Below are 15778 nucleotides of genomic sequence, written 5' to 3' on the forward strand. Positions count from 1 at the left end.
CTACTGGACTGGAACACAGCCACCTCCTGTGTATACAGCCAATTATTGAAAGGATGTGTGGTCTCTACCAACGTCATAGTGACTGTTCTTGTGAGTGCTCTTATGGTCACAGTGAAAACAGAAGCAGATGGCTGAGGGAAAGATGGGGCAAAGAAGAGGGCAGGAGGTTCAGAAGCCAAATAGGGCCGACTTCCCTCCTCCTGTCTTCATACTTTTAAGTCCTTACAGTCAAGGACCCCTTTGGGCCACACAACCCTGGGCTGTTTGAGACAGCCAGGAAAAATGGAGGAAGAACAAGAGTATGGAAAGGGATTGTGGTGTGAACATTTGGAGATGGAAGCCACTGCTGTCCCAGTGCTGTGGCCGCTGTCTCTAAGCCTAAGGAAGTCAGTGCAACAGAGCCTTCTTTGATCTTAGTCGCAAGGTTTACTCTCAGAGATAGAGATCAGGGTATCGAGCGTGGCAGAGAAGGAAGCAGGAAGGGGCCTGTGCAAGAGGTGGCAGCATTCTTGCTCTATAGTTGGCTCTTGCACAGGAAGTGTTGGCGCAGGTTGCATTCATTGCTGCTCCAAGTTAAAAAGTCTGTAAGAAAACAAGCAGGAATTTCAGTCCATCCAATTCTGTATTGAGCTTGCCAGAGTTAGACTGTTTGGCTTGGAACTGTGGATGTTTTTACCTGTCAGCCTGTCCAGGGGATGATGCCTAGTTGTTTGGACAAATACTAGTTTAGGTATTTGTATAGATATGTAGTTTTTATTTATTTGAGAGGCACCCATGCAGAGACACAGAGACAAGGACAGAGAATGAGTTCTTGACTCGTGGTTCATTTCTCACATCCCACAATGGCTGGGACTGGGTGAGTATGAACCCAGGAGCCAAGCACTCAGTCCTGGTCACCTACTTGGGTGTCAAGGACACAGTGATTGAGCCATGGAATTCTAACTCCCTGGGTGTAGATTAGCAGGAACTTGGAATCAGGAGAGGAACAGGACTTGACCCTAAGCATTTGATAGGGGACGTAAGCATCTCCATCCGTGTTTTAACTAATAGGTCATATACCTGCCCTTGAACATATTTTTAAAAGATACCCATATCTTTTAACATTTACATTGGTAGACTTTGAATAAAGCAGATTATAAGTTGTAGTGTGGCTGGGTCGTATGCAACCAGTTGAATGCCTTAAAAACAAAAGACTGTTTCCCTGAAGAAGGAGCGATTCTGTCTACGGATTGCAGCATCAACTCTTCCGGGAGTTTCCAGTCTGCATCTGTGCTTTATAGATTGCCTAGCCTACAAAAATGAAGGTAGGGAGGGCCCTGCACAGTAGCCTAATGGCTTAAGTCCTTGCCTTGCTTTTTCTGGGATCCCATATGGGCGCCAGTTCGTATTCCAGCTGCTCCACTTCCCTTGCAGCTCTCTGTTTGTGGCCTGGGAAAGCAGTTGAGGACGGCCCAAAGCCTTGGGACCCAGCACCCACATGGGAGATCCAGGCTCTTAGCTTCAGATCAGCTCAGTTCCAGCCATTGCAGACACTTGGGGAGTGAACCAGTGGACAGATCTTCCTCTCTGTCTCTCCTCTTTGTAAAGCTCTGTAATAAAATCTCTCTAACAAGAAAGTCTGTAAATAAAAATAAATCTCAAGACAAAACAAACAAAAGAGGTCTGCTCAGGTTCACACAGCTCATTTAAGTTAAATGCAGATGGAGTGGCATTCTACCTTGAGCATTCAGGACACAGAACCTGTGCCCTGAGCACAAACTTAGACTGAGTACAAAATCTCTTTACACTGCAGAAGCCTCATACTTATTAGTAAATGTCTCACAGTGAATTGGTAGAGAATCAAGAAGGCCTGGCAACTGTGGTTTTTCAGTCACCAGCATTGCATGGTCATGTAAATGAGAGAGACCATGTGAGCCTGAGTGGCTGTGTCATAGGGCATTGATTTTTACAGACTTCCAGAGACAAAAAATTCATTCCACAAAGATAAAATGACACTGATGGGTTCAAGGGGAATGTCCCCCTCCAAGTCCATGTCCCACCAGTTTCTGTCTAATCCTTTCACTCCTGCTTTTCTGTCATGAGAGCCTGAGGAGCATTGTGATGGCTGTGAGCCAGCTGATCCACCACAGGCAAGGAAACACGATGTTCCTAAGGGCATGTATGTCAGGGTTCTGCATTCTGCTGACATCATTGAGGACCACAGGACAAGAAGGATTTTTTTTCCATTGGGAGAGACTTTGGGGGGGGCGGTGTCTGGATCAGATCTGCTTCCCCAGAGCTGATCTGATTCTCAGCCTGAGTCAGTGCTGCAAGTCTGAACCAAACACCTGTATTTTCCATTTTTAACATGTCCCTTGGTTGGTGCTTATGTGTCACTGGAGCTCCCATCCAGCATCTATAGTGTTTTTCAATTATAATGAAGATGGCAGGGTCCACATTTTGCTTTGTAACTCTAGTCATAAGTGTCTCACTACTTCCTGGCGTTGCCCCCTCTCAATATGGACAGCCCTAAATGTCCATACTTTCTTCCTTCATTTGGCTAGAAATTCAGTTCACTAGGTTCTACCTGTGGTTTTGACTGTGCACTTTCTGGTTTTTGATGACCTGGGCTTTCAGTTTGGTATTTGTACTCTGTCATCTCTCCACTTAAAAATTAATGTATGTAAGTTATTTTCATTTTTGTTGAAATGCAGACCCAGAAAGACAGAGACTATGATCTTCCATCTATTGATTCACTCCCCCAAACACCTGTAACAGCTGGAGCTGGACCAGGCCAACACCAGGACCTACCACAAGAGTAGTAGGGACCTACCTACCTGTGTCGTTACCCACTGCCTCCCTAGGTGCAATTTAGCTGGAAGTTGGAATCGGAAGTGGAGCATGGATTCGATCCTAGGCACTCTTTGATGGGGTGCAGGCATCCCAAGCGACACCTTGACCACCATGCCCACTTCTCCAGCTTCTTAATCCCTGGGATTTTCTCAGAGTTGGTCTCCTCATGTCTGCCATCACTTTTTGCTGTTAGAAACTTTCCTTGATTTCCTTTTTTGACCTTAGGAGCATGAACCAGAGACATCAGAGAACCTTGTCCCTGTTCTACTGGGACTTTCTTTCTCCTCCCCAGGCTGCCCCAGCCTTAGGGGATTGCTGTTGACACTGTGATGGCCATTGAGGTCCATTGGAAAGTGCATGAACTTTGGCATTGGTGTCCTTCCATAGTCTAGTTTTATAGTGAAATCTTCCACGTCACTTATCTGTGATTCTTGGAGATAGTGGGTGATTCTCCAGCACTCCACTCCCTCAGACTTTTGGCAATGTCTGTCACAGCCCTAGGAATGGAGCTAGGGCACTGGTGTTTACTGAACAGGAACCAAGGATAATGCTAAACCTTGCACAAGGTACACCCCTACCCCCTTCCACATCCCCAAAGAACTATAGCCTGCAATGTCATTGGTACCCAGGTTGCACACTTACTTCTGTGAAAAAACAATAATTAAATCAGGCCAGGGAAAAGAGGAAGCTTAAGTGACCAGCCACAACCACAAGGTTCTGGTCACCACATTCTGGGGATAAACTGGGGGACACAAGGAGAAGCCAGGCAGAGACTGGATTTCCAGAGCCCTTAAAGAAGCCCCATTTTAAAGAGATCAGAAACAATTACCCTGTATCTACAATTGCGTATATCTACTTCTGATGTCCCCCTCATAGTTTTAAAACGTCTGTGTTCAAGGAAGCAATGAGTGGATTTAAACAAAATATGTAGTCAACAACCATATGGCTGGAGTGTTGATAATGCCAGAGATTAAAGCTAAGCCATGTTGTTGCAAGGCCATTGTCCTGGTAAGGGCAGAGCTGTTGTGTTAAAGGGGACAGGCAAGCAAGAAAGGCACAGACATTTGTCTGTTAGTAGGATCAGAGAAAGAGCTGTGCTTTGGGAAGGCCAAGGGGCAATGAATGGAACTCACTGCTTGTGTGGCTGAGCTGTGCACAATGCTTGTTCCCGTCCACTGACGGGCTGCTCCGGAGTCTATTAAAGTATGTGGCTCCATCGATCCACTGCCAGTACTGCTTCTGCAATAAAGGAGATGGGAAAATGTGCTGTGAGCCAGCCCACGTGCTCGCAGTCAAGGTGTTCCCCTCAAGGGGCCTTTAAAGCAAGAGTGTGTGCATTTCAAACCTTGGGAAAGTACAGAAAAGCTCAAGGAGAAGAAAAAAAGGTCACTCTGTGTAATCCCTACATCAGTGATACTATAGCATATTTGCTACCAGGGTAGATACTTTTATGCAACATGCACTTAGAAGTATTACAAAATGTTATGACCTTTAAAATACATGTTAGTTTTGTATCTTGTTTCTTCTACATGGTTTTAAATGTTAAGAATGTACCATAATATGCCTTCATATTCTTCTGTTGGCTGATAGATGGCATAGATAGGTATCATAAGGAATTCCACCAGGAACAACTTTATTAATAATGTTATTTTAGTACCTACAGTTTCCTTATGGCTGAATCCAAGAAATAGAATTGATGAGTGAAAGGGCGTGCATATTCAAGGTTACTGATGCTCATGGCCAAAGAGCTTTCCAAAAGCTGTTCGTTCAGCCGTGAGAACAAAGAGCCTCATCAACTAGCACAAAGGCAATCTCCATTTTCTTAAAAATCCAACTCACTAAGACACATCCAAGTTTGATGATGTAATAAGCTAAATTATATTGTTATCTTAACTCCATCCCTCTGATCAGTGGAGATCTGGCGTGAATTGAGGAATGTTTGTCACTTATTTTCTTCAGTTCTTACGTGGCTTGACTGTGTCCCCAACAGTTCATGTATTGCAAATGTTCCTTCACACAACAGTGCTGGTGGGACCTGGAGGGAGCTGTCTGAAATATGGAGGTGAAATGTTTGTGAAAGGATCAAGACTCAGAGACTGAGTTAGCTTCAGCCAGGCCTCCTTTCCCTGCCCCGTTCCCCCAGATGCACACTTGTCTTTTCACTTTATGCTATGAGTTGAAGCAGGGTTTGGCACTTCCCTGATGTAGCCGGCCAATCCTGGACTTGCCAGCTTTGAGCACTGAGAGTCTAAATAATTCACGGAGGTACTCTGCTGTGAGGGCGTGAGTGCAAGCATTCCCCACAGAAGCAGATGTAAATACTTATCTTGTCTTTGAATGATGTTTTTTTTTCTGCTTGTTGGCAACGTGAGTACATAAAAATGTAAACTTTCTAATCATCAGAAAGTTAAATACGTGCATGAAATATTCACAACTATGGCAACTACAGCATGTTCAAGAGGAGAAAAAAACATGAAGATATTCACAGGTAGAGACATATTCATACAAGTAGATGTACAAGTCTGAGGTGTCTTCAGCTTTTCACCAAGAAGCAGGAAAAATGGGTACTCTCTGCATTTGCTGTGTCCATTTTAGCCAGCTCTAGAAGCTTCACAGTGAATCTCCAACTGTGGGCCTCACATAGACACCTAAGCACCAGCCATTCTTCATGGAACATTCCTCACAATAAGGTATTGGCCAGTGATGAAATTGAGGTCAACATAAAAAGTAACAGCATCAAGGAAAAGGATATCTAAAAGTTCCCAACTTTACCTTGAGATCTAACGGGCATTTGATCCATCTGAATCTCATTGTGGGCATGTGCGTGCACATACATACACACACATACACAAGTTTGTTTTTTGTGAAGAACATGGGAAATGCATATTGGGAAAAGTGCCAAGACTGAATTTCAAAATTATTTCGTATGAAAATATACTTCTCTTTTCCATTTTTCCAAGAACTTTTAGGAGCACTTTTATGCATAAACTTTTTCGTTGTGATTGCTTTGAACACTCTAAAAGGCTGGTAGTTGTGTATTCTAAGATCAGGAGGACCTTGATTAAACAGAAAATCTATAAAATAGTGTCACCCAAATTACAGCTTCCCCTGTGGTCCAGAACTGGGCCCTGACCTTGAGGCTTTGCCTCTGCCAGCCAGCAACCCTTCAGTGAAGGTCTGCGCCATGCCCCTTACAGGGGAGTACTGGCCATTTCTCAGAAAGGGGGTCTTGACAGCGAACTGGGTCTCATTCGAAAGTTACCTTCTGCAGGTCACGCAGGCCAATCCAGACAGGCTGGTTTCTTTGATAGCCACTTATGTACTTGGCTATGATCCTGAACTCCTTTTCGTTCAGGATGGATGCCAAGTGGGTCCCATTGCCATATGATTGACAGTCGAGCTGTGTGCAAAGCAGAGGTCATGTTAGTGAAGCCTAGCTCTTTTCTACAGTGCTGGTGTGTCAAGACAGACAGACTCAGGCAGACCCTACCTTTTGCAGAAGCTGGGGTCCAAAACCCACACTGGACTTGCTGCCACCATGGAAGCCGGCACAACTGTCACAGTGTCAGATCTCAGGAAGAGGCATCTCCAACCAAGGGCCAGAGATTGAGGATCTGAGCAGGTGCCTGGGAGCCTGGTCTCCCCTCTTCTCTGCCTACTTGATGGCATGCTGCTCCTCCCCTACACGCCCCCCAGGTCCAGCTCCCTCACAATTACAGCCACAGAAACTCTTCGCTCATCTGTCTATCAGTCAGTCATCAATCAATCACCAATCTGTCTAATTATCCAGGACTCAGAAGAGCATTGTGTTGGGACCGCCTTCCCTGGGTTGGCTCCACTAATCAGTCTCTAATCTTTACAAAGTCACTTATTTTCACTCTGCATTGAAGTTTTCTGTTTTAAGTATCAAACTGCTGCATTTATCTTGGCATGATTTTAAGAACATTTCTTTTCTTGTTGTTGCTGTTGCTTTTCTTTTCCCTGTGGCTGAGTTACAGATAGGGATCCCAAGACCATTCTGGGTTCTGACTGTGCTGCAGTGTTGCCATGGGGCTTTCCCATCAGTTGCTGAATGCCAGGAGCCATAGTTGAGGGCCCTGCAGCCCGAACTGCCTGCATCTGTTGGAGTAACTTGCTCAGAGCGTCTCTTAAACCAGGGCTCCATGAAATATAAACCATATGTCTGTGATTCCTCACAACACAGAAACCTGCCAGTGGTTCACATGGCTTAACAGGCTCCCCTGGGGCCGCTGGGGCAGGCATGTCTGCGCCCTACTCTCTCGTGGTAAAATCTTGTACAGGAATTGAGCAATGCCTCTTGCAAGTCTCTCATCTCCTTTCATATCCACATTTCTCTTTCCTGACCAAGATCTGACAGAGGGCTAGAGGCATTTCTCACCATCCTTCTGTCCTGGTAGCACCTGTCCATTTATGTAGTTATAATGTCGAGCAAGCCGAATGCACAGCCTCTTCTTTCCCTTCCCTTGGCCAGGCAGCTGCCCCTATCACTGCCAAGGACAGAGCCGGAACTCTGAGTTAAAGGAGACAGGGACTCAACCTGGCTGGCCACCTTTCTTACCTCAGCATCAGACCAGCTCCTTGGCTTCCGGAAGTATCCGTAGCAACTGGAGCCATGGTAAAACCATCCAGCAGCACAGCTGCTGATGCCTGCATGGAACAGAAAACAATTACAGGTGAGGCTAGCAGCAACTGCCAATCCCAGGTTTGACCACCTATAGAACCAGAACCCTGTGCATGAAGGGCAGGAAGGACCCTCACACATACGTGGCTGGAGGTTTACAAAAGTAAGTGCTCTCCCTGACTTTCCCAAAGAAACCAATGGCCTCTGACCAGTGACTGTGTTGGGGAAAAAGAAATCATAGCTGTCTCCAACTACCAGCACTGACTCTGAACTGACACTGAGCCCACTGGATCTCAGACATCACAGTGGCCCACAGAGGAGGGCTCATGGTGGTCGGGTGGTCAGTGAGTTGAGCTCTGATGTGCCACATGATGAGATCCTGTGGGCCCTGAATCCATGCTGCAGTTATTCCAGATGCCAATCTAGGAGGCATCATTGACACAGGCATGCCCAGCAACAGGCAAAATCCCACTGTGGTAGGGGGACACACAGCTTTGTTGGAAGGCAGCACAAGAGTAGACAAGGATGAAATTTAAAAAAAATAGCCACATCATATTTGGAAAAATGAACAAATTTGAAAGACAAACACTCCTAAATTCAAGACTTCTTTTTTTTTTAAGATTTATTTATTTTTATTACAAAGTCAGATATACATAGAGGAGGAGAGATAGAGAGGAAGATCTTCCATCCAATGATTCACTTCCCCAAGTGACTGCAACAGCCAGTGCTGAGCCGATCCGAAGCCAGGACCCAGGAACCTCTTCCGGGTGTCCCATGTGGGTGCAGGGTCCCAAGGCTTTGGGCCGTCCTCAACTGCTTTCCCAGGCCACAAGCATGGAGCTGGATGGGAAGTGGAGCTGCCGGGATTAGAACCGGCACCATATGGGATCCTGGAGCATCCAAGACAAGGACTTTAGCCACTAGACCACGGCGCCGGGCCCAAGACATCTTATTGGTTGTAATAATCAAGTCAGACTCATACTAGAATAAAGATAGAGATCAAGGGACTAGAACTGTCAAGATGACCTACAATTATAATTTGGCCTACACCTTTTGTCTGTAAAAACACAAAGATAAACCAGTTGATTATCCACTCAAAAAAAGAAACAGAAAAGTGGACAAAGGACACACAGGCAGTACCTTGAAGCATTACCAACAGGAAGCAGTCCTTTTGGCCTGGGGCCATGGGATGGGTTACATGGCAAATTGGCTGGAATTTGAGCACAGTGAGGGGAGGGTACGCTTTAAGCAAACAGGCTGACTGGGAGGAGGAATGAGCAAGACGTGCACAGGAACAGCAACACCCGAGCTTGCCTAAAGGACAGCACGTGCATCCAGGAGAGGAAGAGGGGAGCCCCAAGGCTTAGCAGCAAAGGAAGCTGTGGCTCCAGGAGGCTCTAGCTCCTCTGGCTAATGGGGTGGTGAATTCGCTGAATCCCGAAGACTTGAAAAGGAGAGATGGTTGGAAGTATAGCAAGGCCAGGGGACAGTACGCAGTCAAGGCCGGGCTGTGTGACAACGTGGCAGCCTCAGGGGGCACGCCAGTCTTGTCTTTCGCTTGAGGGTTTTCAGGACACTGCCGTCACTTGTTGGCCCAGTTCTTCTGCTCTGTTCCATCCCTTGCCTAACAAGGTCCTGGGCATCTTCTTGCTCTCTGAGAACTTCCCTGCTTATCAGCTTTCTCACTCTGGTTCTCTGACTGAGGACGTGATGCTTAAGTTAGATCTTCTGCACACTCTGTCCCTTCTACCTACAGAGAATGAGCAGTGACCAACCCAGCCAAAGCATGGCAGAAAAAAGCAGTGAAGGATTCCACAGATAAACCCAAGCAGCACAGAAATGCCTCACCTTCTGCAAATCCGAGCATAATTTTATGCTAAGAAATCACAGTGATTGCTGCTACTTCCGTCATCAGTTTCCACTCACCAAGCATTTTCTTGGTGCTAAGCCATGCAGACACACCAGACATGTTTTTATTGTAATAACAGGAACGTCGGGACACCTTTGCTAAGGTGGCCACCTGCCCAGAGTTGCAAAGTAAGAGGGGAAAGTTGCTTAGGTGGTTGCAAATATGGAAAGACATGTTTGTTTATTTGCATCTGCTGAGAAGCAGAAAGATGGGGACGGTGAGGGAGAGAGGGGATGTTCACTCCATGGGATCGTCCCCCTGCCCACAGTGTCCACAACACCCAGGCCTGGGGCAGGCTAAAACCAGGACCCAAAACTCCAACAGGGCCTCATCTGCCGTTCCCCAGGGCCTCATCATCAGCATGAGTTGGATCAGAAGCAGACCAGTGGGGACTTGAAGCCTGCTTTTATAAGGGATGCCTGAGTCCCGCTGCTTCAAGGTCCTCCACAAGATCTTAGATTAAGTAAAAACTAAATCTTCTTAAGAAGTAGGGCTGACCGCAGAGTACCACCTCCACGTGGAATGGGCTTGGAATGGAATGTCCAGGGGTCGGGACAGCCTGGACAGGCGGGTGAAGAGAGGGAGCTGGGACCTCTGACAGGAAGCCAGAGCGGCCCTGGTGACATTTCGGGACTTGCCGCTGTAGCCCGGCATTCCATGGACTAGTGTTACCTCAGGTTGGCCCACACCGCAGCCTTTACTGCCCCAAAATTCAGACACAAGGAGACCTAGAGGGCATCGTGAGCTCTCTCAGCCAACTGTCTCTGTCCCTCGGAGGATCTCTAGCTCGCTGGCTCACGCTCTCTCATCAGTCTCATCTTTCTGCTTTGACTGTCTCGTCTCTCTCTTTCCGTTCCTGTTTCTGAGTGTCTCTGCCCGGTCCCTGCCTCTGCTTCTCATTCCGTCTGTGCGTTTCTCCATCTTTCCGCTCCCCTCTCTCCGGGCGTCGCTGTGGCCCTGCGCCCCCTAGTGGACACTTTTGGTGGTACGTCCTTGTAAGTCGTGGAGAGTTTTTCCTAGAGTGAAGAGGGGAGTTTGGGATTCATTGTGGGTCATTCATGTGAAATGGTCAGTCCAGAGCCCAACATAGAGTAAAGCTTTAATAAATGATAATCAGTTAAAAGTATAACCATTAACGGTCATCACCACCATTGCTATAACTAGTGTACTGCTTTTTGAAAAAAACTAGCTGGATTGAAGCACTAAGTCATAGCAGTGCTGGTGCTAGGCTCCAGGACAAAAAAGATGAAAAAGAAAAAAAAGAATGTTAGCTGTATGAAGTTTGCAATCTGTATCAGTCATGTTACCCCTCTGTCTCTCCGAGAATTGAGTCAATGGCCTGCCTTGCATCTGGTGCTGGACAATCACAGACCGTGGCAAAAAGACAAAACAAAACAAAAACAAAAACAAAAACAAGATCGCGCCATCTGTGAGCCGAGTTACCATCTTGACCACTAGATGTCGTTCAGCGAGAACGAGCTAATTTCGGAATACCCCGCACTTCCGCCAATGTGGGATTTGACGCCCGCCCCCTCCCAGCCATGGCGCGCGGATTAGTTAGCTCATGTCATAAGGGAGGTTCTGTCAAGGAAGTGAGGACCCCTGGTGAATTTTCAGATCCCGCCTCCTCTGGGGAGAGAAACCCGAGGGTCGGTGTGATCCCAACTCGGGCTGAGATGTAGATAGGGGAATTGTGCAGCCTCCTTCAGGAAGCCTGAGGGCCCGTGTCAGAGCTGGGCTGACCGCAGAAGGCGGCTCTGTGGGAGACACCGCAAGGCAGCCTACCAGTGCCTCCCACAGCCCTGCCTGCAGCAGAAGGCCCAGTTCCTCACGCAGCGCTAAGGGGACAGAACTGCTGGCTGGGTGTGGGCGTGCGAGGCCACATGGGCGTGCGAGGCTCAGGAAGCCTCCTTCTCGTAGTGTTTCCTCCTGTGGACACCCTGCTTCCTCTTGAGACAAGTACTGACGTAGCTCTCACTGGGTCTCCCAGCAGACAGTCTTCTCAATAGATGTTTTCTCAGAGTGAGGCGGGGACAGCTTTTGCAAGTCAGCAAAATCAAATTAAGTTATCGCAGCCTCCCCCAGATACTGCTCTGCTGTGTGACCTTGGGCAGGCACGACCCTTCTCACTGGCCTCCTCGTGGAACAAAGGCATCCCGCAGATGAGCCCAGGTCTTGCGCCCTTCCTCTTCATCACAGCCTCGTTGGAGAGACTCACGGACAGCCTGCCGGGTGGCAGGAGCTGCGGCATCTCTGTCCTTCACAGTTAATACAATTTACACTTAATTGATGCTTTATTGTGGCTTACAACTACATAGCGTTGGGTATGTCTGATTCTAGAGCCTTTGGACTTTTTACACACCGTGTTGTCTATCATTCTCGTCTTTAAAATCTGCTCTCTGGTGTGCCGGTCTTTGGGGGAGAGGAGGCAAGCTGAGGGCTGCATAGAGCTGAATGTGCGAAGACTGAGCCTGACCTTGACCCAGCTAAGTGACCGGTACTCACCGCCCAGGACCTCAGTGCTGGCCACCCAGCTCAGCAGGAGAAGCAACCACATGCTTCTGGAAGCCATCTTCGTCTTCTTCCCCTGGACGCAGGAGTGCTTGGGACACCTTCACAGCAAGGAGCTCGGGAGTGCTGGCTCAGCCTCCTCTGACACTCCTGAAGTCCCGTAGCTCTGCAAGCCAAACACATACGCATCAGTGAGAGGGGCCTGGGAACTTAAACGAGTATGTTTCTGTCTAAATTCAGGTTCGACGATGACAAGAACCCCAAGCGAACTGTAGGAAATTTTAGCTTATGATATAGTCTCACCTGCAAGGCCTGCTGGAACAATGCCCGACACCCCATGGCAGCAAGCCACGCTCTGAAAGGCACCTGCCCCAGTTACATTCAGAAAAGCCAGCAGAGGGCATTGAAGGCAAGATTTCTCAAAGTGTGATGGGGACAGTTTTCACAAGTCTGCAAAATCAAATTAAGCTGTCCCCACATGAAACGTTTACATGTTAAGAGTTTAAAATGAGCGCTCAGTCCAATACCCACATTTTGCACATGAGAAACCCAGGAAAGGGACAGAAGGTGACATGTGGAGCACTGCCACCCATCCCGAGACCCAACCTGGGTTTTGTCATTCATGACCCTTACGCTCCTTTGCTGCTTTTTCCTCCCGTAAGTAAGTTTGGGGTATTTTCAATATTTTCAATGCCCCGATGTACCTTTAAAGTCGAATTGTTAGAACTTGTCAAGCCTGCGATAAAGAAGGAGCAGCATGTTTATAATCCATCTAGACATTGATTTTCAGTGTTCATTGGATTTCTGCCTGTCCTTTAACCCCCACCACCTAGTGCTGCCTGCGTCGTTAAGTGTGCAGATGAAGCAGCTGAGGGTCCCTGAGATTCAGTCCCCTTCCCAAAGTCTCACAGTGTCTAGACTGCGGGCTGAGATGAAACCAAGGCTGGTACACTGAAAGGGGAGGGAGGTGAGCAGCAAAGTCATTCTCATTCGATAACACAGCACCAAAATGCCTGGCCTTGTCATTTCTGGCCCAGGTACTAGATGCCAGAGGAGAAGAGGGGCTGGGAGCAAGCCCTCGGCCCTGGCTGCAGAGAGGGTTACCTGGCACCGGAGGCTCGGGGACCCTGGCTTTCTTCAGCGTGTTGAGTAGTCCCTGCGAGAGTTTCTGGAGCTTTTATATGTTCTGGCCCCAGGAATTAACCACCTTTGTTTTAATAATGAGCAATAATGTTGGTTATGAATAGTATTCTTTCATAAAAGCCTTATCTGTAGACCAAAGGGGGAAAAAAGCGATGGCTTGAGAACACACACAAGTGGTGCTCAGAGGGCCGGGAAGACAGCCTCTCCCTGTGGGCAAACAGAATCTTTGTTTCACATCCCTGTTATCAGGACCAACAATGTCCTGTGAGCTGTGATGAGACAATCTTCTCCTCCCTGTATTTTTTTTTTCTTGGTGGGGGAGGATCCTCCTTTATATTTATGTCTTCATTTCATTTGAAAGACGGAAAGACACAGAGACATAGCAACCTCCCATCCTCACGTTCACGCCCGCAAGTGCCTGCAACAGCCAAAGTCAGGAGCCAGAAGCTCAACCTGGGTCTCCCACATGGCAGAAACCCAGGACCTTGAGTCGTCATCTGTTGCCTCATAGGATGTGTGTTATAATGCAGCAAGATGTAATCAGAAGTGGAGCTGGACTTTGAACCCGGCTGTCCAGAGTGGACCCTCTGCCCCAGACGCCCACCCCAGGCTCCTCTGCCCCAGACGCCCACCCCAGGCTCCTCTGCCCCAGACGCCCACCCCAGGCTCTCTTTTATTGCTGCACACTCTTTTTCCTTCACTTCTTTCTTCCCAGAAAGGTGTCCAGTTCAACTCGAGAGTCCTGTTTCCACCAGCGAATTTTAGTTAATGGTGTTTTGCTCTAGCACATTTTCATCTCAGTGCATTTTAATACATAATGTACATGTTCTCCTTTTGATTTTAACATCCCAGATCTCATTCATCTCCTCTGATAAGTCTGGAGAACCCTGTTCTGCTTTATGAAAACAGTTATGGAAAGCAAAGTTTGACAAAAATACCTCCAAGTTTCCTTATTTCAGAAAATAGAACAGGCTTGCTTTCTTTTTCTTTCTTCCTTTTTCTCTCTTTCCTTCCTTTCTTCCTTTCTTTCTCTTTCTCTTTCTTTCTTTCTTTCTGTCTTCCTGTTTATGTATGTATGTATATATCCGTGTATGTAGGCAGAGATACAGCTATACAAACAGAAGTTTCCCCAGAGTTGGCTTCCTCGTGCTCTTTGTTCAGATCCTAACCCTGTTCCCACTCACTGTGTAGCACGAGTCCCGTTCCCGGTAGGCAGCTGGACGGCCATCATCATTGCTCCACGGCACAGCACAGTGAGAACGGACTGATGCCAGGTCTTCCAAGTCTCCTATGTTCCAAATCCCTGGTCCAGATCTGAGATGTAAAACTGTTATTTTGGACCCAGCACGGTAGCCTAGTGGCTAAAGTCCTTGCCTTGCACATACCAGGATCCCATATGGGCACCAGTTCGTGTCCCGGCGGCCCTGCTTCCCATCCAGCTCCCTACTTGTGGCCTAGGAAAGCAGTCAAGGATGGCCCAAAGCTTTGAGACTTTGAACCTGTGTGGGAGACCCAGAAGAGGCTCCAGGCTCCTGGCTTTGGACTGACGCAGCTCCAGCTGTTGCAGCTGCTTGGGGAGTGAGTCGTTGGATGGAAGATTTTCCTCTCTGTCTCTCCTTCTCTCTGTATATCTGGCTTTCCAATTAAAAATATTTTTAAATGGTTTATTTATGTATTTATTTAGAGAGACAGAGAGAGAGCAGGGAAGAGACAGAAAGAAAAGATCTTCCATCCCCGGGTTTATTCCACAAGTGGTCATGGTGACTGGTGCTGAGCCAGGCTGAAACCAGGAGCCAGGAACTTCATCCAGGTCTCACACATGGGTGGCAGGGACCAAGGCACCTGCACTTTCTTGCTCTGCTTTCCTAGGTGCAATAACGAGGAGCTGCCTCCGAAGCGAGTAACTGGGGTTTGAACCAGCACTCTGACAAGGACTGCCAGGAGTCCCAAGCAGCAGCCTGACCCACTGCATCACACCAGCCCTGAGGAAACAAGTGGTAAACTTTATGTAAGCTTAACACATGCAGTTTGAATGTAGACCATATGTACTGGCAGCCACATTGGGAAGCACAGGCCAAGAAGATGGAAGCAATTTTCTAGTGAAAACAGAAGATGATTTGGAACAAAGCAGAATTGCTTTTGTTCACAGGGAAGCCTGGAGACAGAAACTTGGAGAAGTTCTGGGGACTGGAAAGAATCGTGAGGAAAGCTGTAGAACTTTGATTTAATTAGAGCACTAAGCAGGAGGCCGCCTGAGGCACACACCGGTCCAAAGTCTGCCATTCCCTGATGTCCTGGAATTGGTCTGAGGCCTTCTGTATTATCCACAGCATGTTCCATTTAAGAAGCTCTGCAGAGCTCTTTCCCAACTCACTAGGCTGTAGTCTTTTTGGTTTTTTGTTTTGTTCTGTTTTATGATTTTGGACTTTCTCATTCCTATTTGCCAGAGATGTTGACCATGAGCATGGATACGAGTTAGTCCTGCAATTCCTTGATACTGAAGTAAATCCAGCCAGCAGCTAGTGGGAGGGAGGAATTGAGTCACCATGGAGGTGTTTATTAACTTCTGCAGTAGTTCTGGAGAATATTGGCTTGAGAACAGCAGGATCCATCCCATTCACTCTGCCCCAGGGTAGCAGGCAGGTTGCAAACCACCTCCCTTCCCACCGTCCATGGACCATCTATCATCTGTCTTCAGGGAGGTCTCCACCTGCCAGAAGGTATCAACCAACCTGTTCTCC

The 15778-nt window shown here is 47.6% G+C and overlaps 1 protein-coding gene across 1 annotated transcript; it reads right to left on the bottom strand.

The window, feature by feature from the left end:
- Window positions 1–514: 514 nt before the first annotated feature.
- Window positions 515–11955, bottom strand: REG4 (regenerating family member 4). The gene is made up of 6 exons (XM_040999051.1): window positions 11889–11955; window positions 8407–8422; window positions 7412–7490; window positions 6095–6232; window positions 3966–4071; window positions 515–582 (listed from the first exon to the last, which is right to left on the bottom strand). Exons 1-6 carry the CDS (start codon window positions 11953–11955, stop codon window positions 515–517), a joined length of 474 nt encoding a protein of 157 aa, XP_040854985.1.
- Between the last annotated feature and the right edge of the window lie 3823 nt (window positions 11956–15778).

This window comes from Ochotona curzoniae, unplaced genomic scaffold, assembly GCF_017591425.1.
Source record: "Ochotona curzoniae isolate NIBS_2020 unplaced genomic scaffold, NIBS_Ocur_1.0 scaffold_1037, whole genome shotgun sequence".
Taxonomy (NCBI): domain Eukaryota; kingdom Metazoa; phylum Chordata; class Mammalia; order Lagomorpha; family Ochotonidae; genus Ochotona; species Ochotona curzoniae.

Coding starts and splice junctions, on each gene's coding strand:
- REG4 (XM_040999051.1), bottom strand. CDS start 11,955: ATGGCTTCCAGAAGCATGTGGTTGCTTCTCCTGCTGAGCTGGGTGGCC. Junction 6,233..7,411: donor GGAGCTGGTCTGATGCTGAG/GTAAGAAAGGTG, acceptor CTTTGCACACAG/CTCGACTGTCAATCATATGG. Junction 583..3,965: donor ACAGCTCAGCCACACAAGCA/GTGAGTTCCATT, acceptor GTTTTCTTACAG/ACTTTTTAACTTGGAGCAGC.